At 40.9% G+C, this 27622-nt stretch overlaps 1 protein-coding gene across 2 annotated transcripts in view; it reads right to left on the reverse strand.

Moving 5' to 3' along the window:
* Positions 1-27622, reverse strand: part of adam19a (ADAM metallopeptidase domain 19a) — a 216697-nt gene that overhangs the window by 22439 nt on the left and 166636 nt on the right. For both annotated transcript variants that reach the window (XM_034130902.1, XM_034130901.1), the window contains exons 7-16: positions 26441-26506; positions 25772-25843; positions 25268-25434; positions 15563-15647; positions 12280-12422; positions 9703-9880; positions 7282-7371; positions 5217-5412; positions 3266-3374; positions 157-361 (exon numbers count right to left, since the gene is read on the reverse strand). In XM_034130902.1, the coding sequence (XP_033986793.1) occupies positions 157-361; positions 3266-3374; positions 5217-5412; positions 7282-7371; positions 9703-9880; positions 12280-12422; positions 15563-15647; positions 25268-25434; positions 25772-25843; positions 26441-26506 (1311 nt within the window). The remainder of the gene's footprint in view (positions 1-156; positions 362-3265; positions 3375-5216; positions 5413-7281; positions 7372-9702; positions 9881-12279; positions 12423-15562; positions 15648-25267; positions 25435-25771; positions 25844-26440; positions 26507-27622) is intronic.

Below are 27622 nucleotides of genomic sequence, written 5' to 3' on the forward strand. Positions count from 1 at the left end.
GGTAATCCAAAACTAACGGAAAGGAATCAGGTTACATAACTTTTATATTTTGTTGCTTGGATTAGGTAACTGATTACATTTTTCTACAGGTAACTTGTAATTGGATGGATTACATTGTTTAAAGCCCCCCCCTCCAGCCCTGCCCTGTGGACCCACCTTGCCCTCTCCACACTTGGTGCCGGTCATCACGAGGCCGGGGTCCGGCAGGTCCCCCTGGCCGTCCTGGGTGCTGTAGACGTAGGTGCCGCGGCACTTCACCTCGATGCCGTCCGTCTTGATGGTGGTGTCTATGGAGACGGCGTTGGTGCCTTTGGGCTTCTTGGCAGCACTGTGGCACTGGATCTTACCGCACTTTGCATCGCTGGAACATAACACAGAAACACTCAGCCTTTACATTATAGGGCAGGTCATCAGAGCTCAATGTTCACTTACTGTCACACAGCGAGGACTCAGTCAGAGAGCAGCTCCAGCAGCATGGAAGATATCTATATTTCACCTTTATTTAATGTAAATATTGCTATATCTTAATGTTTTAATGTTCTTAGTATCTGTACCTACTTGGCAATAAACCTGTTTCTGATTCTGATTCTATGCATTTGTGAGGCTTTTTTTAAAGATTTATATTTTTACTGGGAATTAATGTGCTCTGATATGGAAGAGACAAAGAAATGGTTGGTTTTGGTCATTTTATTGTGATTTGTTGACAATTAGAAATGTTGCCTAATTATTTTGGGTGTTAGTTCAATCTTACGTGCATATATAACATCATTTGTTAGTGGTTGTCAGCCAATATTGCTACATTACCCACAGGAATTAGCTGTGGATAGCAACCAATGAGATCAGAGTATTCAAATGAGCTAACAATTTTCACTCAAAATGAAACTAGATAAACTTAGATGTCTGTAAATGATGGACTGTATTTCTGATTTGCTTCTTTGTCTTAATCAATACTAGAATGAACATTGTTTTGCAGATGATAGAATCTTAAATGTCCCAGGCTGCACTCCAGCCCTGTTTCGTATTCAGTCTGCCTGCGATGCTTTCTAATTATCACTCCATGATCACAGACTCGTTTTTAATAGAGAAAAGACTGGTATTCTCCAACTCTACCACTGACACTGACTATCCTGCCATTACAACTTGAAATGTCAGTCACTCTTCGTGAGCCATACAAATACTTTGACCTGACAGCAGATCGTCATTCAAGATTCATACTCAACATTTGAGCCTAAAAAATGAAAGTTCTTGTCTACAGTATAATTAAAACGTGTCTCTTCCAACCATAGACATTTTGGGCAGTCAACCTTCATGTTTGTCCTTGAGAATGGAGACATTCTGCTCTGTCATGCTGCCCCATATTCACTTCAGACATTCATCCCTGTGTATCACATGACCAGATTCACATTCATCATTGTTCTCTGTCTCAAAAGATTTTTTGGAACTCCTTACAGTCAACAAGAGAAATCCATCATATGTTATTCAGTTATGAAGATCTACTGTACTGTTGGAGCTTCCGAACTACCTCTCCTCTCTCATTTCACTCTATTAATGATCTTCCCCTGAGTCTCGCATTCCACCGGGAGATTTTAAAGCTTTATATCAGTTCTTTTATGATCGTTACTGTTTTTAAGTCTTGTGATTCTCTTGTGTTGTTTCTGTTTTGCTGTTGTTGTTCTCAAGTCTCTTATGAATGTTAATGAGGCTGATTACATTGAGATTAAATCCAGTCGTCTATGATTATTTACTTTTTATGATGCAAACAATACAATCAATTATATTAAGCTTGAGAAAAAAAGGACTATACTATCACCAGATATCTGAACTTTTGAAAAAGATAAACCTTTATTGTAGTGGTATTGTAAACCCACATATACTCAGTCTTAGTTTGGAGGTGCCTCATCAACACATTTTGGGGGGAGAAAAGTCTGCAAACTGCCTTATCATCCTGATTAATATGGAGATTCAGATACCAGACACACACACACACACACACACACACACACACACACACACACACACACACACACACACACACACACACACACACACACACACACACACACACACACACACACACACACACACACACACAGCTCCATAAGAAAAGCAAATGACAGAATGATGGGCAGACAGCAGCTCTGTGTAGATTATTCACGTCTTAATAACAGGGCATTTACATATCTTCCAATCAGCTCTCTGACTCACTGTGGCCAGAAAACACTCTAATGGCTCCTGCGGGACTCCTAATGGATTTGGGCATAGTGGATCATACGAGGAGGGGGCGACTACTTAAAGCCACAGCCTAATTTACATAGCTAAATTGCTAATTTGGCTTCATTAATTACCTCTGGCCCTCTGCCAGGGAAACTACGAGGCCACGACACGCGACAGACAACAGAGCGCCTGACTGTGAGGGTCTGTATGTTAAGAGGAATATTATTATTAAAGTCAACTGTGATAGACACCAGCAGGGCTCATCATTTCATCATTTCAATAAAGCAGCATTTGCACCACTTGTTGGGAGGGAAACAACCTGGAAACACAGAATATGGCCTTATGAAGTTATCAGGGCAACATGTTAGTTGCCTATTGACTCAGCCAATGGACAAAAAGCGACCTGGCAGGGGTGTTTGTGTCCACCTGATTAATGTCAGTCTGATATTCAGCTACAGGTATTCAACATCTGAGCTCAAACTGTGCAGAGCTGAAGGACCTGCAGAGTTTAGTTATAATGGTCACTCCGGTGTGTGACTCAGTATGCCTCAGTTTAAATATTGTAATAACTTTATCATGTTTTGGTAAAGAAATTCAGGGTCACAGTAGCACATCAAAATGTATTGCAAAAAATGTAATTAACATTTTGAAGGAAGTAGGACAGGTACATTTTGTAGTCGGGGAAATCATTATTTAAAACGGAGCGGTGCGGGAGGATGACAATGTTAAAGAGCGCTCGACGAACCTCAGACAGTGAAAATCAGTGTATAAAAACTGAATTGAAATACTTTCTAGTCACATGCTAAATGTAGGGCATCATTTATTTCAGAATCAGAAAGCCTTTATTCCTCCCACAGTGGGGAAATATTACATTTGTTAAATCTACTTTCGATGCACTATACACTATTATAAATTACACCATCTTTTCCACCTATGTCCTTTTTGCAATACTTTGAATAAATTCAAAATGGTTAGAATTCTTACTTTAGCAGTTGTTTGTTTGTTTGTTGTTGCTTAGATTGAAAGTGTGTATGGAAACAGCATCTCCTACCTTTTCTGACACTTCAAATAGTTGCCATGTTCATCTTTCCCACAGTTCCCAAAAGCGTTCCCTGCGGCATTGACATCTTCGAAGCAGGCATCATGGGCCGGGCGGGCTCCTGGAACACAACATATCCCATCAGGCCTCTGGGCTCTCTTGCACTAACCCAGGTCAACAATGTTAGACACAGACAATAATGTTAAACTCCTGCAAACAGATGGACAGATCCTGCTGCTCGTCTACTGCAGATGTGATGGTGAAGATAACAGTCTAAACCCTCCTGCAGCTACAGTCAGAGATAAGAGATCTGTGACAAATGTGATATTCTAAGAAAAAGAGTCAGACGAAAAAACCTATATCAGTTTCATCCACTACATGTGGAATCATGCTTAGCTCACAGTGGCATTAACAGAGCTAACACATGGGAACCCCGGTATGAGGACAGGAGTTTTAGACGCTGTGTTCAGTCTCTGCACCAGCTGTTTGCCAAATCTCACTTCTTAAAAACAACAAGTCTCATTTCTGATTTCTTATTCTACATGAGACAGCTTTTGAGTTGTGTATAGCAGTTTTTTCCTACAGCACGCAGATGTTGTTCAAGTAAGGCTAAACACATAGCTGCCAGTTTTCATTTGAATACTACACCTAGCTAAAATAAACGCAGTCCCTCACGGTGACATTAATGTGGATGAGCTAGTTAAACTGACTGAATAACAGAAACACATCTCTGTAGAAGCCAATTAACTTCAACAGCACCACAAACTAAAAACGTCCAAATTGACAAGAAACTGTTGTTGTAAGTAAATAATCAAATGATGTACTTTTCATAACTGATTTTTATTTCAACTGGATAATTAATGATTGTATAAGTTACCACATTCCTACCAAAGTAATACAATCTATGTTAAAGAAAAGCTAATTTTGAACTTTGTTAAAAATAATGAAATAATGCAGTACAATGAAATAGGATGATACACATTAATGTCAACATTTCTTCCTGTTGTGCTCGGTCTGGCTGCTGTTCTAACACTGTCATGCTTGTCAATGCAGCCTTCCTGTCGAAAAGGGAAAAGAGCTAACCCTTGTAGCTTTGATGAGTGTTTATTTTGACAAACTGCTGTTATTCAGTGTGATAACAAACTCTGACATACAGTGAGGTGTTACTGCTGTGAAATCTGTGAGCAGAAACTGGCTCCAGGTGGTTTAACTCTAACAAACAGCAGAACCTCCGTTGGTGAACCCCTGATTCCAGAGTGTTTCAGGCTTCACACTGATCTGATAGTTTAGTTGCCCGCTCATAGAGTCTCATGATTGATTATCTTTCAACCCTGTTGAGGTTTCTCATGGGCTCTAATTATTGAACAGTTTGATTATATTATGATTTCTTTATCTCTTTTTGGAGCATATCACTAGCCAATTATTGAAGTTGGTATACTTGCCTTTGTTATCTCCTAAATTGAATGTTCAACTGAGAGTGTATTGGTCTGTAAATTAAAATGTTCATGTTCTGCATTGTTAGAATAATTGTGTTCAGATATCCTACAACTTTTAACTGGTTCTATGTATACCAAGTAAAAAATACAAGCTGTCCAATACAAATTATCCAGCGTCCAAAATTCATCAAAATCAGCACACCGGGGTTACCATTGTGGCCACTTTCTGGTTTCAACTCACATTTATGATCTTGAACATGTCAGAAATGGATTTAGTACCTCATTAACCCCTTAAATCACTCCAAATAGCCCAAATCGGTCATGCTCATTGTGTCCAATTATCCAACATATGCAGGATAGCATGCAGCAGTTTCTGTGCTGTGGACCCTACTATACATTTCTAAGATAAACTTTGGGGTACTCAACATTTCTAGGTCCACATTCATGGAAACTAGACTATGAGTGGTGTATATCCCTGTAAAGTTGAGTGGGGGGGTCAGTGCTGTGTGGTAATTGGCTGTTCTCACCGTAGCCCCACAGCTGCAGGCACTGCTGCTGGTGGGTGAGGCACATGCCGGTGTAGCAGTAGGCCACTCCGTACTGGCAGGAGGATCCGTCCAGCAGGTACACGTTGGAGGGGCAGTAGGGGGAGGCCCCGGTGCAGTACTCAGGCAGGTCACAGGCCCCCGCGGGCCCCCGGCACATGGTCCCTGACTGCTTCAGCTGGCAGAGACAGGGAGCAAACGGTGAGGGTTGTTCTTTGAAAGCTGCACAGCTCTTCCACTTAAATTCTAAAACACTGCACATATTCACACTCATCATTGTTCTCTAGATTAAACGCTTTTTTGGAACTCCTTCCAGTCAAGAAGAGAAATCCATCATATGTTATTCAGTTATAAAGAACTACTGTTGGAGCTTCCGAACTACCTCACCTCTCCTCTCTCATATTACTCTATTCATTTTCTTCTTTGAGTCTTGCATTCCACTGGGAGATTTGAGCTTTAGTTCTTTTATGATTCTGTTGTGCTGTTTCTGTTCTGCTGTTGTTGTTTTCAAATCTCTTATGAATGTTAATGAGGCTGACTGATTCAATTGAGATTAAATAAGTATTTAAAAAACGGAAAATGTTATTTAGTCGTCTATGATCATTTCCTTAATTAAAATGCTTTTTAAAATCGATGTTGATTAATTGTGGTCACCCCCCTCTCTGTTTGTACTTTCTTCCACGTAGTGTTGAAGAAATAGCTGAACATTTTATACAACAAACACTAAGACACCATGTCTATTGAATTCAGCACCAATGGTTGTTGACTTTATACAAGCCTGCCATTGGCTGTTAGAATCCTCCCTACCCTCCACTGTCTGTGTGTTCCCCTCCTATAAGAGCCCCTTCACTATATCATGGGCTTAGAGTGGCCAAGGTCATTATGAATGGTTTAAAGGAAGAATTATAAAAATGTGGAGCCAGCGCTGACACAAGGTGGGTCGGAATCTGCTAGAATGATTCCACGATAATCAGAGAATAAAGGGGCAATACGTGCCCATCAGCCTTTTTTATCCTATAAGCAGGGGTTTGGCTATAGCAGAGTCATAGAAACAAAAACACATCATATGGACAATGGTAATGGTGTTATATACTGTAACTGTGTCAAGAGGGCTTTGTGGTGTCTTTAAAGGTGATGCTGTGTAAGTAAGCATTGTTCAAACAGGCAGAACAAAGTTACATTTAGTTTTGCATTTAAGCTTTTAGAAGATCCTGAACAAGTCTATCATCATTTTCAAACATCTAGTTTATCTCCATTTGAGAAAAAGGCCCTTGGGTAGATAGATAAATAATATGCATTGAAGGTTATTGTTATGCTGTGGTTGAATAGTGTTTCTGCTTAGCAGGGTTTCTTAAAGACTGAATGACCCAAAGCACCTCAGTTGAGCTGCTTAAATTCTCTAAACGATAATAAAATAAGCTTCAATGCTTCCTATATTATCTCATTGACATAGCATACCATCCTTTATTCAAGTTAAGGAGATAATGCTGTCCCACAATTCCTTGCTGTGGCAACATCCTAATATTCAGCTTGCAGCTTTAAGAGGAATGTAAAAGACAGCAAGCGGCATTACGAGTTTGAGTATAAATGAGTGGAATAGAACAGGAAAGTTAATAATAGGTGATGTAGTAAATAGAAACAATGGCAGTTTATCTGAAGAAAATGATGCAAGATGAATATATTAACAATAGAATAAGCAAAATAAGAGAAAGGATGTGTAAAGAAAGGATACACAATAAACAGAGACAGAATGGAGGAGGCTCCTCTTCTGCAGAACTTATTGCCGTCTTCAGCACTTTGCCTCTTCTGTCAGGTTAAAGCTCAGTAGAGTTTGGGTTCACACTGGTGGGTTCACCATGGGATGTCAGAGAGATGAGACAGAGGAAGGTGTGTGATGTGAAGCTGTGCTGTACAGGACGTCAACACACTGCACCCTGACTGACAGGGGACTAATGACACTGAAACACTGCTGCAAATGAGGCTCCCTCCCACGCTGCTGCCTGCATGTGTGTGTGTGTGTGTGTGTGTGTGTGTGTGTGTGTGTCACCTTGCAGCCCTCGCAGCACACTCCATGCGCACACTGAGCCTCCTCCTTCAAGGTGCAGTTATTGGCATTGCAGCAATCATTGGTGCATTCCTGTAAGCACACAAACACACATGTTGTAACACTCACTTTACACAGATCAAACAGCCTCACTCTCCTCAATAACTGGCATTTATTAGAACGTAAACATTTGTAGGAGTGGGAAACATTATTTTATAACATTGCAATACAAATTAGATTTGCAGGTTTGAAAGTTAGCAAGTTATTATTCAGGGTTCTAAACTATACTGCCAACCGTTGTACATGTATTTTTTAAGAGTAATAATAATGACAGTCAGTTATGAAGGTTGGTAAGTCAATTATAAGGTAAACAACATAGTTTAGTTGATAGAAATATTAGAAAGCTATTAATAAAGTAAATCCTATTTAAAAGTATTAGTAAGTTATTAATAAATGGCAATAAGATAAGTTGGCCTTGTAAATGTTCATACAGAAGTTAGATATATTAATGGTATATTGATAAAGTAATACATCAGATTTAAGTCCGGGGATATTATGTAAGTAAGTCATGAAAAAAAGGGCAATTCCAAAAGTCCATTATTAATCTTATAAGGCCATTAATAAAGGTTAGCTGGTAATTAATAAAGAGCAATAAACATGAATTCAGCGCTTCTATGTGTCAGTTAGTGATTCATAAAGGATCATTATTTAACAAAAGTAGGCAGTTGAATAAGTCATCAATGGTGGCTACATATAAAGGTAGGTGATTGTAAATGAATACAAAACAAACAAGCTAAAAAGAAAACCCATTTTATATAGAGCAACTCACTTCAGAGTGGTACACACACACACACACACACACACACACACACACACACACACACACACACACACACACACACACACACACACACACACACACACACACACACACACACACACACACACACACACACACACACATCAAGAGGATTGACAGCTGTGACTGACACACAGATGTTGGCAGGAGGCAGAACATTTAAAATCCAGAGAAGTGCTTCTGCTAATGCTCATGTGTCATACCATGCTCAGAGAAAAAAACATTTCTCGTCGCCATGGCGCCCTCTGACAAGCCCTGTTTACAATTTAAAAGAAATGGGGGAGTTGAAACCACAGTGTATGGTTGAACCAAGCAAGATGAAAGATTATGGGTAAACACAAGGAGAAGAAGAGGGATGTTCCTCCAAACAACAAGACTTTCCACACACACACTGACACTTTCAAAATAAAACCTATACCTCTACTGTAAAATCCTGCAGCAGAGGAGAGCTTTTGGTTTACAATGAGTGTGTGATGGTGTCTGATCTGAATGCAGAGTGGGGGGGGGGGGTCAGCTCCACTGTCAGCGCTCTCACTGCCGTCATCACAAACAGCCGCCAGCGCACCGCTGTCAGACACCAATTTGCTTCTTCTGTTTTCAATTTGCTCTGCTGCTTGAACCTGAGTAGGTTTATTTAACCTCTGGGTTTATTGAGCGCGAACACTTCATCTCGATTTAAGGAAACTTTAGCAATCTTTCAGCTGTGTTGCACAAAGCCATGGAGAGCGCATTATTCAAGAGGCTGAAACGACGCTGCTCTACGGAAAGAGCTTACTTTGGTGACATGTAATGAATAGACTAGATAGCACGTTTGAAAGATTTAGGTTTAGCATTTCTGCTTTGTTTAATAGTGAGAGAGACAGACAGGGGGGGAATTTAATGTTTGCCGCTCTACATGGTGAGCTATATATTATATATAGATCATTTTAACTTAAAGTCCACCTCCAGTCTTATTTTAAAGTCTGTAAATGACTCTGATACAAGAACTATTTGGATACATGGGGTGTTCCACATACAAAGTATAATGAACTCCGGAAGCACATCCATTCCATTGCTCATGCTACGTGGAGCAGTGTGAAGCATATGAGCGACATTAGATTACAAGCAGTAAATAGCCTGAAATTGTTTTAGTTTTTTAAGAAGATTTTTATAAAACATGAACAGTAAGAACACTCACACTACATTTTAAACAACGAGTGCTCCATCTGATAAGGAAAGATGGTATGATATGATAAAACAATCTACAGAACAGCTACTAAGTGGACACTTTGGAGATTTTTTTGAAACAATTGGCTTCTAATCTGTTTAGTAAAGTATAAAAACTGTTAATACAAAAATGGAAGGTAAAAATCACAGAAAATATATTTACGTCAGACTGTGTGGTAATACAGTCACGATTCTATCAAACGATGAAAATATGTTGAACATTTAAGATCTTAAACATCTAGGAATAGAGAAAATAGGCAAATCCACTATAGTATTTATAACATATCTCTATAAATAATTTGATTTGGTGTTAGAGTCATACAGGCTTGAGACGAACAGGAATAAATGAAGATGCTCACCTCAGGCTCTCCACAGTCGCACTCCTCTCCGTCCTCCACAAAGCCGTTGCCGCACTTCTTGCCCCCCACCAGGTCCTTCATGTTGGGCATGTTGAAAAGACACATGCCCCCCCCCTTCTGGAAGTAGCTGTCCAGGTCCCGCTTGCTGCAGCGACTGAAGACACGTGGGAACGGATGGCTGGAAAGGGACAGGACATTTTTAAAGAGCTGAATTATCTACAGTAAACGCTGACTCCTTTCTTCCACTGCTCAGAGAAAAGACTTCCCTGTTTCTTGGCAGTGCTTTGAAATGTTGTGGGACATCATACCAAGGCTTTCATTTTTCTTTCATTCTGTGTTTCTTTTAAATATTCAAACTTAAAAGACTACACAGGAAATGAAATATCAGAACTAGTGATTACAAATCTATGATTGTAATAAAGTAGAACAAAAGAGAGAAATCTATCTGTCAGAACACTCTAGCTTCCTCCAGCTGATTCATGTATCTGTGAGAGACACAGCTCACGTCTCAGGTCTCATGTCTCAGGTCTCATGTCTCAGGTCTCAGGTCTCATGTCTCAGATCTCATGACTCAGGTCTCAGGTCTCAAGTCTCATGTCTCAGGTCTTATGTCTCATGTCTCAAGTCTCATGTCTCAAGTCTCATGTCTCATGTCTCAGGTCTCAAGTCTCATGTCTCATGTCTCAGGTCTCATGTCTCAGGTCTCATGTCTCATGTCTCAGGTCTTATGTCTCAGGTCTCAAGTCTCATGTCTCATGTCTCAGGTCTCATGACTCAGGTCTCAGGTCTTAGGTCTCATGTCTCAGGTCTTATGTCTCATGTCTCAAGTCTCATGTCTCATGTCTCATGTCTCAGGTCTCATGTCTCATGTCTCAGGTCTCAAGTCTCATGTCTCATGTCTCATGTCTCAGGTCTCAAGTCTCATGTCTCATGACTCAGGTCTCATGTCTCATGTCTCATGTCTCAGGTCTCAAGTCTCAGGTCTTATGTCTCAGGTCTCATGTCTCAGGTCTCATGTCTTATGTCTCAGGTCTCATGTCTCAGGTCTCAAGTCTCATGTCTCAGGTCTCAAGTCTCAGGTCTTATGTCTCAGGTCTCATGTCTCAGGTCTCATGTCTTATGTCTCAGGTCTCATGTCTCAGGTCTCAAGTCTCATGTCTCATGTCTCAGGTCTCATGACTCAGGTCTCAGGTCTTAGGTCTCATGTCTCAGGTCTTATGTCTCATGTCTCAAGTCTCATGTCTCATGTCTCATGTCTCAGGTCTCATGTCTCATGTCTCAGGTCTCAAGTCTCATGTCTCATGTCTCATGTCTCAGGTCTCAAGTCTCATGTCTCATGACTCAGGTCTCATGTCTCATGTCTCATGTCTCAGGTCTCAAGTCTCAGGTCTTATGTCTCAGGTCTCAGGTCTCATGTCTTATGTCTCAGGTCTCATGTCTCAGGTCTCAAGTCTCATGTCTCATGTCTCAAGTCTCATGTCTCATGTCTCAAGTCTCAAGTCTCATGTCTCATGTCTCAGGTCTTATGTCTTATGTCTCAAGTCTCATGTCTCATGTCTCATGTCTCAGGTCTTATGTCTCATGTCTCAAGTCTCATGTCTCATGTCTCATGTCTCAGGTCTCATGTCTCATGTCTCATGTCTCAGGTCTCAGGTCTCATGTCTCATGTCTCATGTCTCAGGTCTCAAGTCTCATGTCTCATGACTCAGGTCTCATGTCTCATGTCTCATGTCTCAGGTCTCAAGTCTCAGGTCTTATGTCTCAGGTCTCATGTCTCAGGTCTCATGTCTTATGTCTCAGGTCTCATGTCTCAGGTCTCAAGTCTCATGTCTCATGTCTCAAGTCTCATGTCTCATGTCTCAAGTCTCAAGTCTCATGTCTCATGTCTCAGGTCTTATGTCTTATGTCTCAGGTCTCATGTCTCAGGTCTCAAGTCTCATGTCTCATGATTCAGGTCTCAAGTCTCATGTCTCATGTCTCAGGTCTCATGTCTCATGTCTCAGGTCTCAGGTCTCATGTCTCAGGTCTCATGTCTCATGTCTCAGGTCTCATGTCTCAGGTCTCATGTCTCAGGTCTCAAGTCTCATGTCTCATGTCTCAAGTCTCATGTCTCATGTCTCATGTCTCATGTCTCCTCTCTCCTGCCCCCTCTCTCTGTCTCCTCTCTCCTGCCTCCTTTCTCCTTCCTCCTGCCTCCTCTCTCCTGTCTCCTGTCTCCTCTCTCCTGCCCCCTATCTCTGTCTCCTGTCTCCTGCCTCCTTTCTCCTTCCTCCTGCCTCCTGTCTCCTCTCTCCTGTCTCCTCTCTCTATCTCCTCTCTCTGTCTCCTGCCTCCTGTCTCCTTCCTCCTGCCTCCTGTCTCCTGTCTCCTCTCTCCTGTCTCCTCTCTCTGTCTCCTCTCTCTGTCTCCTGCCTCCTGTCTCCTTCCTCCTGCCTCCTGTCTCCTGTCTCCTGTCTCCTCTCTCCTGCCTCCTGTCTCCTCTCTGTCTCCTGTCTCAGGTGTCTCACCCGGTGGCAGCAGCCATCACACACCGTGGCCTCCTGTCTCCCGTCCCCTGTCCCCTGTCTCATGTCTCACCCGGTGGCAGCAGCCATCACACACCCCCCCTGCTCGGCCGTGGCCTCCACACAGCAGCCGTCGTGGTCGTGGCTCATGCCGAAGTTGTGTCCGATCTCGTGGGCCATGGTTGCCGCGGCGCCGATGGGCAGCTCAGAGTGGTCCTGTAGGGGGACAGAAGGGGGTCTCATTAGAATGACTGACAGCATCATGAGCAGCTGTGTAAACGCAGACCTCCAGATTTGAAGTACATCCTTCATGCAGGAGTCTTTTTTATATTTGCCAGGACATATATAAGCTCCCCTTCTTCCTGTTTGTCCCACTTTCTGTGAACTGGTTTGATAAGCTCATGTCATTTTTACTCTTGCCTTTGTGGCAGCTGATTGGACGGTTTTAGAGGTAGGAAAGGAGTGTTATTGTTGTATCATTAAAGCTTGAACCTCTTTCTACTGCTTCATCATTTTTTACTTTTACCTGAATGGACGACCCTAATTTGAACTATGACCCTTAAGAAAAACCTAGAGCTAACTGAAGAAACAATGAATACAAGTTTATATTCTAGGTGACATTCTGCACCCACAAAAGCAAAGACAATCAAAAGAAAATAATGTGCTTCATAAGTGCATACACTATTGAAAATAGAAGTTTACAATTATCAACTGAGCTTAATAAAAGCCAAACAAGGGAGACACTTTTTTTGCGTTTTCGTCTGTTAATTGTTTTGTGTTGTTATTACAGTTTTCTTGATACCCATTTTGAATTCAAGTCAAACCACATGTATTCAACAGACTGGAGGCACAGATCTGGTGGTTATCTTACAATGTGTCGCCTTTTGCATATGCATTTAAGGGGAGATTGCACAATTAATATGATCTGACATGTAAACAGGGTTTGATTAGGTATTCCTGTATGTCTGACATGAACGTCACAGGAGGAGAGGAGAAGCTTAACTCCTGAAGAAGCACAGCCAAAAAGTCATAGTTTCAAAGGTAAAGAGAAAGTCAAACTCCCAAGAGCTGCACACACACACACACACACACACACACACACACACACACACACACACACACACACACACACACACACACACACACACACACACACACACACACACACACACACACACACACACACACACACACACACACACACACACACACACACACACACACACACAGACACACACACACACTCTTTGATCCCCTGAAAGCTGTCATTCACACTTAGCTCTGCTTCTGAATTATGCAGACTGTATAAATTGGGCTGTGTTAACTGTCAAGAAATGTTGATGTTCTGCTGTGAAATCCTTCACATGCTTTTTAGTGTTCTGGGGGTGAAACGGCAGAAGTAATAAAGTGTGTGAGGGTGTGAGGAGGTGAGCGAGCAGCTGGGTCAGTCACAGGACATTTAGATTCTACAGGGGGCCGCAGGGAGCTAACAGCCCATTAGAAGCTAATCAAGCTTGGAGGAGCTATCGATCCTGCAGTCCACTACACATATATGAAGCCATAGAGTTACAGCAAGTGAATAATACTACAGAGGCTCTCTGCAGGCAGCCAGGCAAGATCTGAACGGCTGAACCCTCCAACAACCAAGACAACCACAGCAGAAAACTTCATTCATATACTGTAGTTCTTCAAAAAGAAGAAAAAAAGAAGAATGTGTGCTTGTAGGAAAAAAGATTTGTATCCCCGGAGTAGAAATTAACATTAATATAACATCGCCTGTCTTTATAACATTAAACTTAGATGGCCTTCCTTACTATGTTGTTCGTAAGCAGCCTTGTCAACAAACATCCATACATGGCACCAAAACCAACCCAGTCTCACGGCATTTCGTGTTATTAGTCACGAAATTAATTTAATCTATTGATTCGTGTTCACCAACACGATTTTCACCTTTTTTTCGTGTCACACAGAACGATTTTAAATGCAATGTATTTCTATTGGTAGTATGTTTCGTGCCTGCAACACGTCTTTTTGTCCGGTCGGGTCTTGGAAGACCAGAAGTTGTGTGGTTCATAAACACATGTTCTTACTCAATATCTTACCCTAAGCCTAACCCTATCCCTTTTATTTTAAATTGTATAATGTCTGAGTTTTTTTGCCGTCAGTGAGGAAAAGAAATGGCTCAGAGCCTCAGAATACTGAAATCTGTATTTTATGTCATCTTTTTTTCCTTCTAATTTGTTATTATTTGGTGCAGGCACGAAAACATACTACCAATATAAATACATTGTTTCTAAAATCGTTCTGTGTCAGAATACTTAAATCTGTATTTTTTTAAATGTCTTTTTCCTTCTAATTTGTTATTATTTACATTGCTTTTAAAATCGTTCTGTGTGACACGAAAAAAATGGCGAAATCGTGTTGGTGAACACGAATCAATAGATTAATTTCGTGACTATAACACGAAATGCCGTGAGACTGTGTTGACCAAAACACAGCAAAGGCTATCCAATTGGCTATTTTAGGATGATAAATAATAAATAATAAATAATTCTTATACAAAATGAAGATCATCCCCTGCATTACATGTTGTAGTTATGGTATGCTAATAATTAGGTTAGTGGGAACGTCATGTTTCTGTGGTCAAATCTGGTAAAGATAGTAAGGCACAGAGCTGGAGTCAGGTTAGCCTAGCTTAGCATAAAGACGTAAAGCAGGGGGTAACTGGAAACACCTAGCATTAGCATGTTACTCATTGACTTATCAGTTCGTCAGTTAATGCTAGCAGATTCTGCTAGTGTTAAAAAGTAGCTAATTAGTGCTAACTGCTTCAACAGAATGTAAATGTGCAGGTGTGTTAGTGTTGGGAACCTTTCTAAAGTTGTTTTAAGGTCAAATCATATTTTGTGGGTTTAACGTAATGCTAGTTTGATAAGGTCATATTATGTTGACTCTTGTTTTTGTGGCAGCTGATTGGTTGCACTGAAGGATTTAGAGGTATTAGGATGGCATTAGTCAACTGCAAACAAATATTGTAAACAACGGTATTATTGTAGCATTGTTGCAGCTTGAACCTCTTACCACTGCTTGATCATTTCAAATTGCACCCGAATAAACATGGACAACCCTAATTTGAACTTAGACCCTAAAGAAAAACTTAGAGCTCAATAAAGAAACAATGACTAAAAGTTTATAATTTAGGGGACAATCTGCAGGCACAAAAGCAAAGACAATCAAAAGAAAATGAATTCAAGCTGGAAGACAATATTAAGAGTGAAAAGAGTGACAAGTAAACAGAGCAGGGAGAGGAAATGATAGAGTGTGAAATAAAAGAGGAGAAATGTCTTTCCACTCACCACGTTGATGCCTCCAGAGTTTTCCAGGCTGCACATCCCCTCCAGCGGTGCCATCCCGATAGTCGTCCCCTTGAAAATCACACCGCTATCGGAGCCACACACACACACACACACACACACACACACACACACACACACACACACACACACACACACACACACACACAGACACACACACACACACACACACACACACACACACACACACACACACACACCGAAAAATCACTTAACCTTAATCTCCTCCCTGTTCACTTACAGGCTCCACAGTGGATGCACATTGATTGCAGATGCAACAGCAGGGCACAGACCTGACGAGCGTGTGAGATGTGTGTGAGTGTGTGTGATGAACCTCGATCCACCGCGTGGCATCCACAAACAAACTGAAGCCGGTCTGATGAATCATTACAAAACAGGCCCTTTGGTAATAACACAACTAATTATGGAGCAAAAGGGGCTAACAATTGAATGACTGCTTATGGATGTTCATGTGTGTGTGTGTGTGTGTGTGTGTGTGTGTGTGTGTGTGTGTGTGTGTGTGTGTGTGTGTGTGTGTGTATGCCAGCAGTCAGACTGAGATGCTGCTGCGTTGTTTGGCCCAATTACAGGCGACTGAGGCGAGATCTTTTGCTTAATAAAATCTCTGTCAAACTAATCATTTGTCAATTGATACACTAACGAAATATGAAATGACCTGACCCAAAGCTGGGTGTTTCTGTCATCAGTCACATAGAGGCTCACTGGGAGGGGGGATGTGGAGTTAATCAGCATTCTTAACTGAGGCTGTGATGATCATGAACCTGTGTACTAACCGTGTATCAGCAGCGTTCTACCTCAAAAAGAAACTCAAGCTGCTTTTGTTTGAAAAAGTGTGGAAGGTTTTATATGTTGCATAATGAGCTATGTTGCTTATATATCAGCAAAATAATTACTTGCCAGAGATGTAATCTATACCAGAGCAGAGAATCATTATTTACTGTGCAAATACTGGCTGGCTTATACTCCATGTTAAAAGTGTTAGATTTGGCAGCACTCTGTCAGCTCTACTGCTGCTGTCTGCACCGTTAACAACTGACACTCTTAGCTGCTAGCGGTATACTCAGCCGTTCTCATGATGACAACTGTTTGGAGACAATAAAGATAAGATGTACTTGTAAAAATAATGTCTTGCAGCACCATAAAAAACAAGGCATTGCACATAATTGGAAATTAAAAGAGTAGAAATAAACAATTCTAAAATATTAACATCTCAAAATAGAAATAAACCAATCTCTCGATCATAGATGCTATGCATTTTGTATTAGCACCTTTGACTCGGAGATGGGTAGATTAGCAAAGAAAAAATACTGTTACTTTAAAAGAAAAGTTACTTTCAAATTACTTTTTGATTTAGCCTAGCCACTAATCTAAAGGAGACATACTTTGTGTATCTTCAATGCCTACTAAACTATGAACTTAATTCATTTTTTGAGCCTAGGTCAGAAATCATTGGATTAAATAAGCGATTCAGATTTGGCTACCCTAACTCTGTCACATGCTCATGAGAATATACCGTAGCTTTGCAGAGGCTGTGCCTTTTGGGGAGAGACCGAAAGAGACATGCACTAAAACAGAGCTTCTCAGACAGAGGTTCAATACAGGTGCATCAAGCATGTGACCGTGTTCTAGTAGAAACACAAAATACATGAACCTGAAAATGAGCACAACGTTTTCTTTAAGTAAAAGGAAAATACCTTCAAACTACTGCATTTGTATGTGAATATTACAGGTTCCCATGTATTGTTTCCATTCCCATCACAGACAGCGACAGATCAGATGTGACCTGAGAAGTGGCCAAATTAGTTTAATCCCACTGTTAATCTTTAATATCAGATGATTCATTTAGGCTAATTAGGAAATAATGACTTGTCGTTTTTTTATCTTGAATTGCCTATTAAATGAGGGTGTGTTCACTGAAGGCCCCTACACACCGGGCCGATTTTCGGCGTCGATAGATGTCGATAGGTGTCTGGCCGTCGATGAGCGTCCTGTCGCCCTACTCAGATTGGTGTGTCCTGCCCCGTCGTGTCTTTTCGGCCGTGCAGACACCTTCCGCCACCGATTCAACATGTTGAATCGGTAGGCCGGTAAAAGGCCGTCGGCAAGTAGGGGACCCAAACAAACGATTAAGAAGGCAAATCTGAGATTTAGCTCCAGCTCTCGACACAGGTTTCGGGAAAGCCCCAGAGTATGGGCTTAGATTTGTCTCATAAATATTTGTGTGAACATAAAAATAATTTGTGTGTAAATATGTGATTTGTAAAACACCATGCACAAATGCATTTAAAAGATTTGCAAACTGACAAATACATTTGCAAATGTGAAAAGGATCTGCAAATACGCTAAATATTTTCACAAAATAAAATAAGATCTGTGAATACTATAAATAATTTACAAATAAACAAAAGGAATTTGTGAATATCTCTTTAACATTGACAACTTTCGATCAGGCATTTGTGAATCTATTTTGTATTTGTCAACCAAAAATGCGCTTGTGGATCTCACATCTCTGCTTGTGGATCTCACATCTCTGCTTGTGGATCTCACATCTCTGCTTGTGGATCTCACATCTCTGCTTGTGGATCTCACATCTCTGCTTGTGGATCTCACATCTCTGCTTGTGGATCTCACATCTCTGCTTGTGGATCTCACATCTCTGCTTGAAGATCTCAAATCTCTGCTTGAAGATCTCAAATCTCTGCTTGAAGATCTCAAATCTCTGCTTGAAGATCTCAAATCTCTGCTTGTGGATCTCACATCTCTGCTTGAAGATCTCAAATCTCTGCTTGAAGATCTCAAATCTCTGCTTGAAGATCTCAAATCTCTGCTTGAAGATCTCAAATCTCTGCTTGAAGATCTCAAATCTCTGCTTGAAGATCTCAAATCTCTGCTTGTGGATCTCACATCTCTGCTTGTGGATCTCAAATCTCTGCTTGAAGATCTCAAATCTCTGCTTGAAGATCTCAAATCTCTGCTTGAAGATCTCAAATCTCTGCTTGTGGATCTCACATCTCTGCTTGTGGATTTCAAATCTCTGCTTGTGGATCTCACATCTCTGCTTGAAGATCTCAAATCTCTGCTTGAAGATCTCAAATCTCTGCTTGAAGATCTCAAATCTCTGCTTGAAGATCTCAAATCTCTGCTTGTGGATCTCACATCTCTGCTTGTGGATCTCAAATCTCTGCTTGTGGATCTCACATCTCTGCTTGTGGATTTCAAATCTCTGCTTGTGGATCTCACATCTCTGCTTGTGGATCTCACATCTCTGCTTGAAGATCTCAAATCTCTGCTTGAAGATCTCAAATCTCTGCTTGTGGATCTCACATCTCTGCTTGTGGATCGTCTTTTTACACACACATGGGCCCTTTCTCCTTTCACGAATTACCCCTCCTCGACTCCTCGGTCCTCCGGTAGTGACAACGTTTAGCCTTACTGAAGGCTAACCTAAATACGGTGCTTTTCTACAGATAACCTGACCACTGCACTGGTAAGGTAAAACTAGGCCGATTAATAAGATGGGAAGTGCTTTGTAACTTTGACCCGCTTGAATGAATACACACAAAATATGAAGAAAGAATTATCTCTGGGGCTGCTTTGCTGCCAGCTGTTGCCCCCCGGGACCCGAAAGTGGCGTAGCCTAAGTAGCCTACTTCAACAACATCAATGCATACGAACACAAACTAACTGTATCACTATAACATGATGGTGATAAAGAATGCACCTAACGTACCGCTGTTCATTAAAGTAATACAAAAACGGCACATTAAACAAACCATCATGCTCTTACTTTGAAACCTTGAAATCCGGAAATGTCATCATCAGCAGGCCATCACGTGGTTTCCGAAAATAACCGAGTGACACGAGCAGATTTCAGTCGAGACCGGCGGAAAGTTTGTCTCAAAACTCTGTGGCCCTTTCTCATTTCACTAATTTTCCCTCCTCGCCTCCTCGAATCCTCGGTCCTCCGGTAGTGACCCGGAAATGGATTTCAGCGCGCCATGTGGAAGGACATCTAATTTCTCTAAATGCACTTCGAGGACCGAGCATCGAGCATCGAGGAGGCTCTCTGGAGGAGCTATAATCGAGGATACACTGATGGGTCCTCCGCGCCAGTCCGGGGATGTATTTCCGGCAACAGAGATGTTTCAAAGAGTCGTGACGCACGGCCGGACTTATCTCAGCCAATGACAGCTCTGCATGCATACCCTGGATATTATTTTATTAACTGCTTTCATCGCGACGCGATGTTTACAGTGACAACAAATGTGAGGTCCGTGCATATATCCAGTCTCTGATTGTGTTACGTTATTATGAGAGTGCTCTCATACGTGTTTGAATCTGAAATTGTATATATTTATATAAATATATGTGTGTATATATGTCCGCATCTGTAGCCTGTTATTGTCTCATTATACCACACTGTGAATGAATCAAAGTAAATATATAAGTCATCATGAACACATCTGTCCATCAAACAGAGTGCTGCTGTGCCTCCTGTCATCATTAATGGACGTCTCTTTAAAATGACCGCTCAGAGGAGAGGAGTTCTCATTTCTCTAACCGCCTGCTGCTTCCCCTCCTCTCTCCTCGGTTCCCCTCCTCGACTCCTCCACTCGCATCTCCTGTGGGCGGGACTAAGACACGAGGAGGGGAGTCGAGGAGGGGAATTAGAGAAATGAGAAAGGGCCCATGTGTGTGTAAAAAGACGATCCACAAGCAGAGATTTGAGATCCACAAGCGCATTTTTGGTTAACAAATACAAAATGGATTCACAAATGCCTGATCGAAAGTTGTCAATGTTAAAGAGATATTCACAAATTCCTTTTGTTTATTTGTAAATTAATTATAGTATTCACAGATCTTATTTTTTATTTGTGAAAATATTTGGCGTATTTGCAGATCCGTTTCACATTTGCACATTTATTTGTGAGTTTGCAAATCTTTTAAATGCATTTGTGGATGGTGTTTCACATTTACAAATCACATATTTACATGTTCACACAAATATTTATGAGACAAATCTATGCCCATACGTGAGCTTCTCGCTGTAGAGTGAAAATAGAACGCACACGCTATTTGTTGTTTGTTTATATCATGCAGTCTGTTCTTCTTCTCTCGGTTATCACGCAGTCTGTCTTCCGGTTGTTGCCTCTTTTGAATGACGAATACAAACTACCGCCGCCTGCTGGTAAGGAGAGTTATTGCCACTCACGCATGCGCAGTGCGTACGTGCTACTTGGCCTTCGGCTGAAGTCTTTGCGGTGTGTTCCAGTGCGACTGTTGGCCAAGACGCAGAGACGTGAGGCGACACAACAGTCGGGTCCGTCGGGGACGTGTTCTTTGGTGTCAGATTGGTGTGTAGGGGCCTTTACTCCTAAAGGCCGCTACACACCCACCTGAGACCAAAGAACGCTACGCCGCCCGCTACGCCGCCCGCTACGCCGCCCGCTACGCCGCCCGCCTACGAACACACCGCAAATACTCCAGTCGACGAGTGGCAATAACTGTCCTTACCAGCAGGCAGCGGTAGTGTGAACAGCCAATCAGAGTGATTGCTTGGATCGGCCGCGGGAGGCATCGGGAGGTGTAAAAAGGTGCCGTAAAGAGACGACGGTGCGGGACACACCAACCTGAGTAGGGCGCCGCGAATGCCCGACTGCCTCTGACGGCCTCTGACTCCCAAAATCGGGTTGGTGTGTAGCCAGCTTAAGGAATACCATCTGCTCATTCATGTCCACAATAAAAGTATGCTGTTTTTTTGTTGCGTTCTCCGATGTGAGGGTCCAAGGACAGAGGGTGTCTTATTCATATTCTGTACAAACTGTAAAGTCCACTGAGACAAATGTAAAATGTGTGATATTGGGCTATATAAAAAAACTTTGATTGATTGCCTTATTTGCTCTTAACTTTTCTGTGTCTCTTTGTGAGGCTACATCACTGAGCACGATCAGTGTTTTTAATAAGAGCGCGCTGCACTCACAACTGTGGTCTGCAAATACGTTTATAATGCAGTATAGACGTTAGTCAGATTTTTACGCAAAAATATTAACTTGAATAAGATGGAAATGTTTGCTCCAATAAAACTACTACAAGTAAAATGTAATTAAAACTATACCTGGTTACTATACCTCTGGTGTTAGTGAGGGATTGTGAGGAATGTGAGAACAGACACTCAGAGCTTGTGATGTTAAATGTTGCGTGATTAATTAAGATGCACAGATGTTCATTTTTCAGGTGATTTTATCATCTGTGTTCAGTGGACCGCTGCAGTTCACTGTGAGTCTTGGAGCTTCTCATTGGATTAACAGGTACACTTCTATTGGTCACACTGTCTGGGTATATCATGCATTAGAAACATATTTATAATGTGGCTTAAGCACTGATTATTAATTCAAGTCAAGAACACTCAGTAATGACGCTCATACATCACATACAGCTCACTATCAAAAATCAGAGGGTATTATAATTCCCAGTTATAAAACATTATAATCTTTATACACAATATCACTTTTATAATGCATTGTAATATGGTCAGTAGTTGCTTTAAGTTCAGTAAGGAGGTTCATACTGCACTGAATAGGAAGACTACAAGCTGTAATGATAACTGGTGATTGTTAGCCTCAAGTCAAATGAAAAACTTCATGAAATGTAATGTGAGTCAGTCTACAGCAAAAAATAATTATAATAATGATACTTGAGATTATAGTTTATTATTACATATATAATGTCCTGTGAGTAATGTTGTACAGCATTATGGATGTATATGTACTTATAACACTAATTATACAAGCAAATAACAATGCATTTAGCGTACTATATGTTATTTATGCATTTGGACATGATATTTTTACTGCCTTTTTGTATCATCAAGTATATGAATCCCTTCTCAATGACTAGACTCTGTACTGTAATTCATTGACATACTGTAGATAACAGACGAACAGTGAGTGGAGTTAAAGCAGACAGACAGCTGAGTGTACAGTAGCAGATCACACTGTAGAGCTGGAGCAGTGTGTGTGTGTGTGTGTGTGTGTGTGTGTGTGTGTGTGTGTGTGTGTGTGTGTGTGTGTGTGTGTGTGTGTGTGTGTGTGTGTGTGTGTGTGTGTGTGTGTGTGGGCAGGTGCAGCAGCAGCTGATGTCCTCTGTCAGCTCAACACTGAACCTCACACTGCATTTTAAACAGCAACTTGTCGACAACTAAACTGTTCTGGTGGGTTCTGTCCCAGGATTCATGTTACATCTGATTTGGATAATACATATTTGATTTTATATATTTTTGTACAAGTCCCTGTTTCCCTCGAGCCTGCATCAGTACAGCAGCAGATAGTGATCAGGGAAACAGTCATTGTGGCAATTGATTTGGTTTGTTTCTAGTTAGTTGACTTTTCACCAGTACTACGAATCCAGTTCAACATACCCTGGATATGTTTGAGTTATCTGGCTTAACTAACCCTGACAAAAGCGATCTCGCTAAGCGGTCCTACGACGCTGGTTATCAACTCGGTAAATCAACCCAGGGTTTCTCTGTCAGGCTATGAGCGCGTTCACGTGAAAGGGGCGGGGTTAGCAACATTTGACCAATCACAAACATAGAGAAGCGTACTGACAGCGCAGCGTCATACTTCATGAATGAAAAGTAAACTATCACATTAGACAAATATGAAGAAGTTAAACTTTAAACATCTATGACTTAAGCAGATAAACCAGGATAAAAGCCACATAGCTGCACCTGCAAGGTGAATACAGAACAGCTTGTAAAAAAAAACAAAAAAAACTACAGAGTGTTTGAATGCGTACATTAACAGGTTTATGATATCACTGCTCCATCTAAGACACGAGTGGATCTGACTTTAATTGCATTTGAGTGTTTCTTCAACTTAACGTGTTGCTTAAAATAATACTTTGGCATACAGTATGTGACAATGTAAGTGTTGCACGGCCAGATACGGCTCGAGAAGCTGACTCAGATAAGGAAATATATGATATGTTATGATATTATATGATCGATGATGTGATTGATGATGATGTGATATGAATGATAAGTGGGACACGTCGGCGTCTTCCCTGCATACGGCAGTTTAAACTGTATTTCCTTTATCCTGTAATATGACTTGATAGCTTTAAACTCCGCACACTGAGCTCTGATTGGTCAGCAGGTGGTGCTTTCACTGAGTTGATCTCTTATCTGGAACACAACCTGCTCCGGAGCAGGTTAGGTGTTCAGCATAAGTTACCATGGAGATCTACCCCGGTAAGAAGTGAACCAGCGTCGTAGGACCGGAAACCCAGAGTTAACCCTGAAGTTACCTCGCTAACCGCAAATCCTGCTTTGTAGTACAGGCCACTGGTTGTGTGCGTTAGACTTGTGTTTTGTTTCGGTAAAAACATTTTTTTTTCATATCGTCAGTTAGCTGAGTTTCTTCCCGTTAAGTGGGTATGACACATTAATAGTTTCTTAAATGGTAAGCCAACTGTTTACTGTTTTAACCTGTTAAGCCCGGCAGCCCCCGGGCTGCCGGGCTTAATAGGTTAAAACAGTTTTTTAATACGGAGGGAAATGGGTAGCCCACAAAAAATTGACTGGGTTTTTAGTATTCAAATTCATATTTTCATTTGGGGATTAGTAGGCACTCCAGAAACCTAAATGTATATGCACAAGCACAACAAAGTTATTCATGATATGTCCCTTTTAAACTTGTATTCATTCTAATGGTCTAAAGTGCAGTTCTATAGAGTCTATGACAAAAGGAGCACACAGCTTGCTTCCACAGTAATATGTTCCCAGAGGTTTATGGTCTCAATAGCTAGTTCCAAGTATCTTCATTACAGAATAATGTATTTACAGTCAATTAGACAATGAGAGTTAGGGCGTTACGGCGGCGTTGTGGGGTTTGGGTCTCATCAGTCTTTTATTCTTTGAAGTTAATTCTATTGCTGGTGTGTTTTCTGTTCATGAAAATTAATTGTTACATCTTGTTTGCCTAACATTTCTTGGTCAGGGTTCAACTGTACTTAGTTACACCCTCTTGTGACACTGATAGAAAAAGAACCTATATGGAAATGGCAAAGAACTAGGCACTAGTGCACAAACCATTTGGTGACATCACACTGACAACTTGCAATTCTTATACTGTATGTAAGTCAGTTTAAAAAATAAAAATCCTGTTTAGCTTTTCAAATGTTACAGTATAAAAAAATAAGATCAGAACAGGTTTTTTATGACCTAAAAACTGTTTTAATGGCCAAGATCCGACTACACTTTTAAGTTGATATAGCAAACTTGTAGGTACACAGCCAAAAAGCACTGATATATATTATTCTTCAAAACTACAGAAGCAATCTTAGGCTTCAAATCTATTTTCCTCAACTAACAGAACTTGTGTGACCACATTAATTGTGTTTTGGGACAGGAGCGCTGCAGGAATGCTTCAGCCGGAGCGCAGCTGAACAGATGTGACGAGGACTCACAGCTGCTGTGTGGCTGATGTGCTGACATGACGGCTGTCAGCTGTAAAGCTTAACTTTACTTGTGTGTGTGTGTGTGTGTGTGTGTGTGTGTGTGTGTGTGTGTGTGTGTGTGTGTGTGTGTGTGTGTGTGTGTGTGTGTGTGTGTGTGTGTGTGTGTGTGTGTGTGTGTGTGTGTGTGTGTGTGTGTGCATTGCTCACGTCAGCAACTGGGCGTTGTCGTGTTTCTTGCGGGACTTCAGCTTCTGTCTCCACTGGAGGAAGGACCAGAGCGTGGCGTTGGGATCCTCGTTGACGATGCACTGGTCTCTGTCCGTCCACACCTCCAGACCAATCAGAGGCACCCGGATGTTCAGAGCCCTGTAGAACTAAACACACCACAAAACAACAACAGATATGTACCTGCATACACAATCTTGTCATGAGCTCCAATAACACAGTCTGGTCACACAAGGCAATTTCTCCGATCTCCCTTTAAGGGCTGTTGAAGGACAATATTGATTCAATTCTCACAGGCTTTCATACAACAGAAGATTTTGTGTACACTGTTCAATCCCTAATTATTGATTTGGAACGTCAACAATCTTCAGATATGGTTGGTAATAGATGATATGAAGATGTGTGGGGACAGTGCGGCAGTGTCTATCAGTTGTTGAATGGGGCTGTTTGTTCTCTTGAATTGCAGTCTGAGCCCATCAGCCTTACCTTATCCACGTAATTGGCAATTTCCATTATCCTGGCCTTGGTTTTTTCGTAGTCCTTATTCTGCCGCTTAAACTGCAGGACAGGGAGAATGGGGGAGTATTAGAGGCAGGAATGAGGTCAGCGGTCAGAAAAATAAATAAAATCTTGAAGATCATTCTTTGTAAAGCTCCCTGCAGAGAATAATGATCCATGAAAACATAACTATAACCCCACCATTCCCGCTTCACCACTTAAACCTCGCTTCATCATCATAATTACACCACTTACACAATGGACCAGACTCCTTTTGGTCGCCATGTGCGGTTACCATGGCATTAATGTAGAAGACAAAACCCTATCTGGCTTTTATGAAGATATTGCATCTCCTCACTGCAGCTCAGTGTCTATTTAAAAGCCCTTCCACCTTTAGATTCCAACTGAATACATGGCATTAAGCAGACAAATCTTTCTGCCTAATTTCCACATGCTTCCGCCTCGCTGTGCCTATCATCACTTCAGAGCTCTCAGCATGAATAAGCTCTATTAGCTGGAATGGGATAATTGTTAAAGACGTGGACCTGTTTCCATTCTGCAGCTGTTTGATGGCTGTGTGGCGTCAGTGGAGGTCTCACACTGATGGACCAGAGTGAGGCTGTGGAATATAAGAGTGGAGGGCTCCTGTCAGCTTACCAGAGTGTTGTCGGCCACGATGTACAGCTCCATGTACTTGGTGGTACCCCCGGCATCCCTCTTAACCTGACAGAACACACAGAGGCAGGAACATGGTTAGCACAGGACTATAGTGAAGCGTAACCTATAAACTATACTATATTATACTATACTACACAGTGCTATAATATACTATGATGTTGCCCGTAAACTTGGAATCATTTGGTTTTCAGACAAACTCCTCTTTTTATTCCTATTTCATTTTCACTGTGATATGTTTGGAAAAGATTGATCAATAAAGTTTGGAGAAGATATACACTTTATCTATCAAGAATAAATCACATTGTCACAATTATTTCAAGAGGTAAAACATTTTTTCCCCAACTTTATGGGTAACAGTGTATATCATTCTATACTCTATTGTTCTATAATAAACTATATTACACTGTACTATAATGTACACTATCATGCTATACTAGACTGTATTATAATATACTGTATTATCATATACTTTACTGAATATACTCAGTTTACTACACTGTATTTTACAGTTATGGTATTCTACAGTGCATATAAATATAAATAAACAATATTGTACTTTACAACAATGTTCTATAATAGACTATATTACACTGTACTATAATGCAATATAATGTACTTGATCATGCTATACTACACTGTATTATAATATACTGTATTATCCTATACTTCACTGTAGAATAATATACTATATTATACTCTACTACACTTTACTGTAATATACTCAGTTTACTAGACTGTACTTTGCTGTTATGATATTCTACACTGTACTAGAATACACTATATATTACTTCACTACACTGTACCTTTTTCAAAGATATATTTTGGGCGAGAGAAATGCCTTTATTAGAGATACACAGGTGAAAGGGGGAATAGAGGGGCTGACTGAAGTTCTCCACAGGTTCGAGTCTAACCCGTACCTGGCATCGGACGGCTATATCATTTACTATACTATACAAGCATATTATATATATAACTTTACTACACTTTAATTGTATATACTACATTACAATTTAGTACAAATTCAATAATTGACTGTATTATATTTCACTACAATGTGCTACATCATACTTCATTATAATTTGCTACACTGTATTATAATGATTATATGATAATATATTTCATTATACTCAACTTAAATATCATATACTATCATATACAATG

This window comes from Trematomus bernacchii, unplaced genomic scaffold (assembly GCF_902827165.1).
Source record: "Trematomus bernacchii unplaced genomic scaffold, fTreBer1.1, whole genome shotgun sequence".
NCBI classification, from domain to species: Eukaryota; Metazoa; Chordata; class Actinopteri; order Perciformes; family Nototheniidae; genus Trematomus; species Trematomus bernacchii.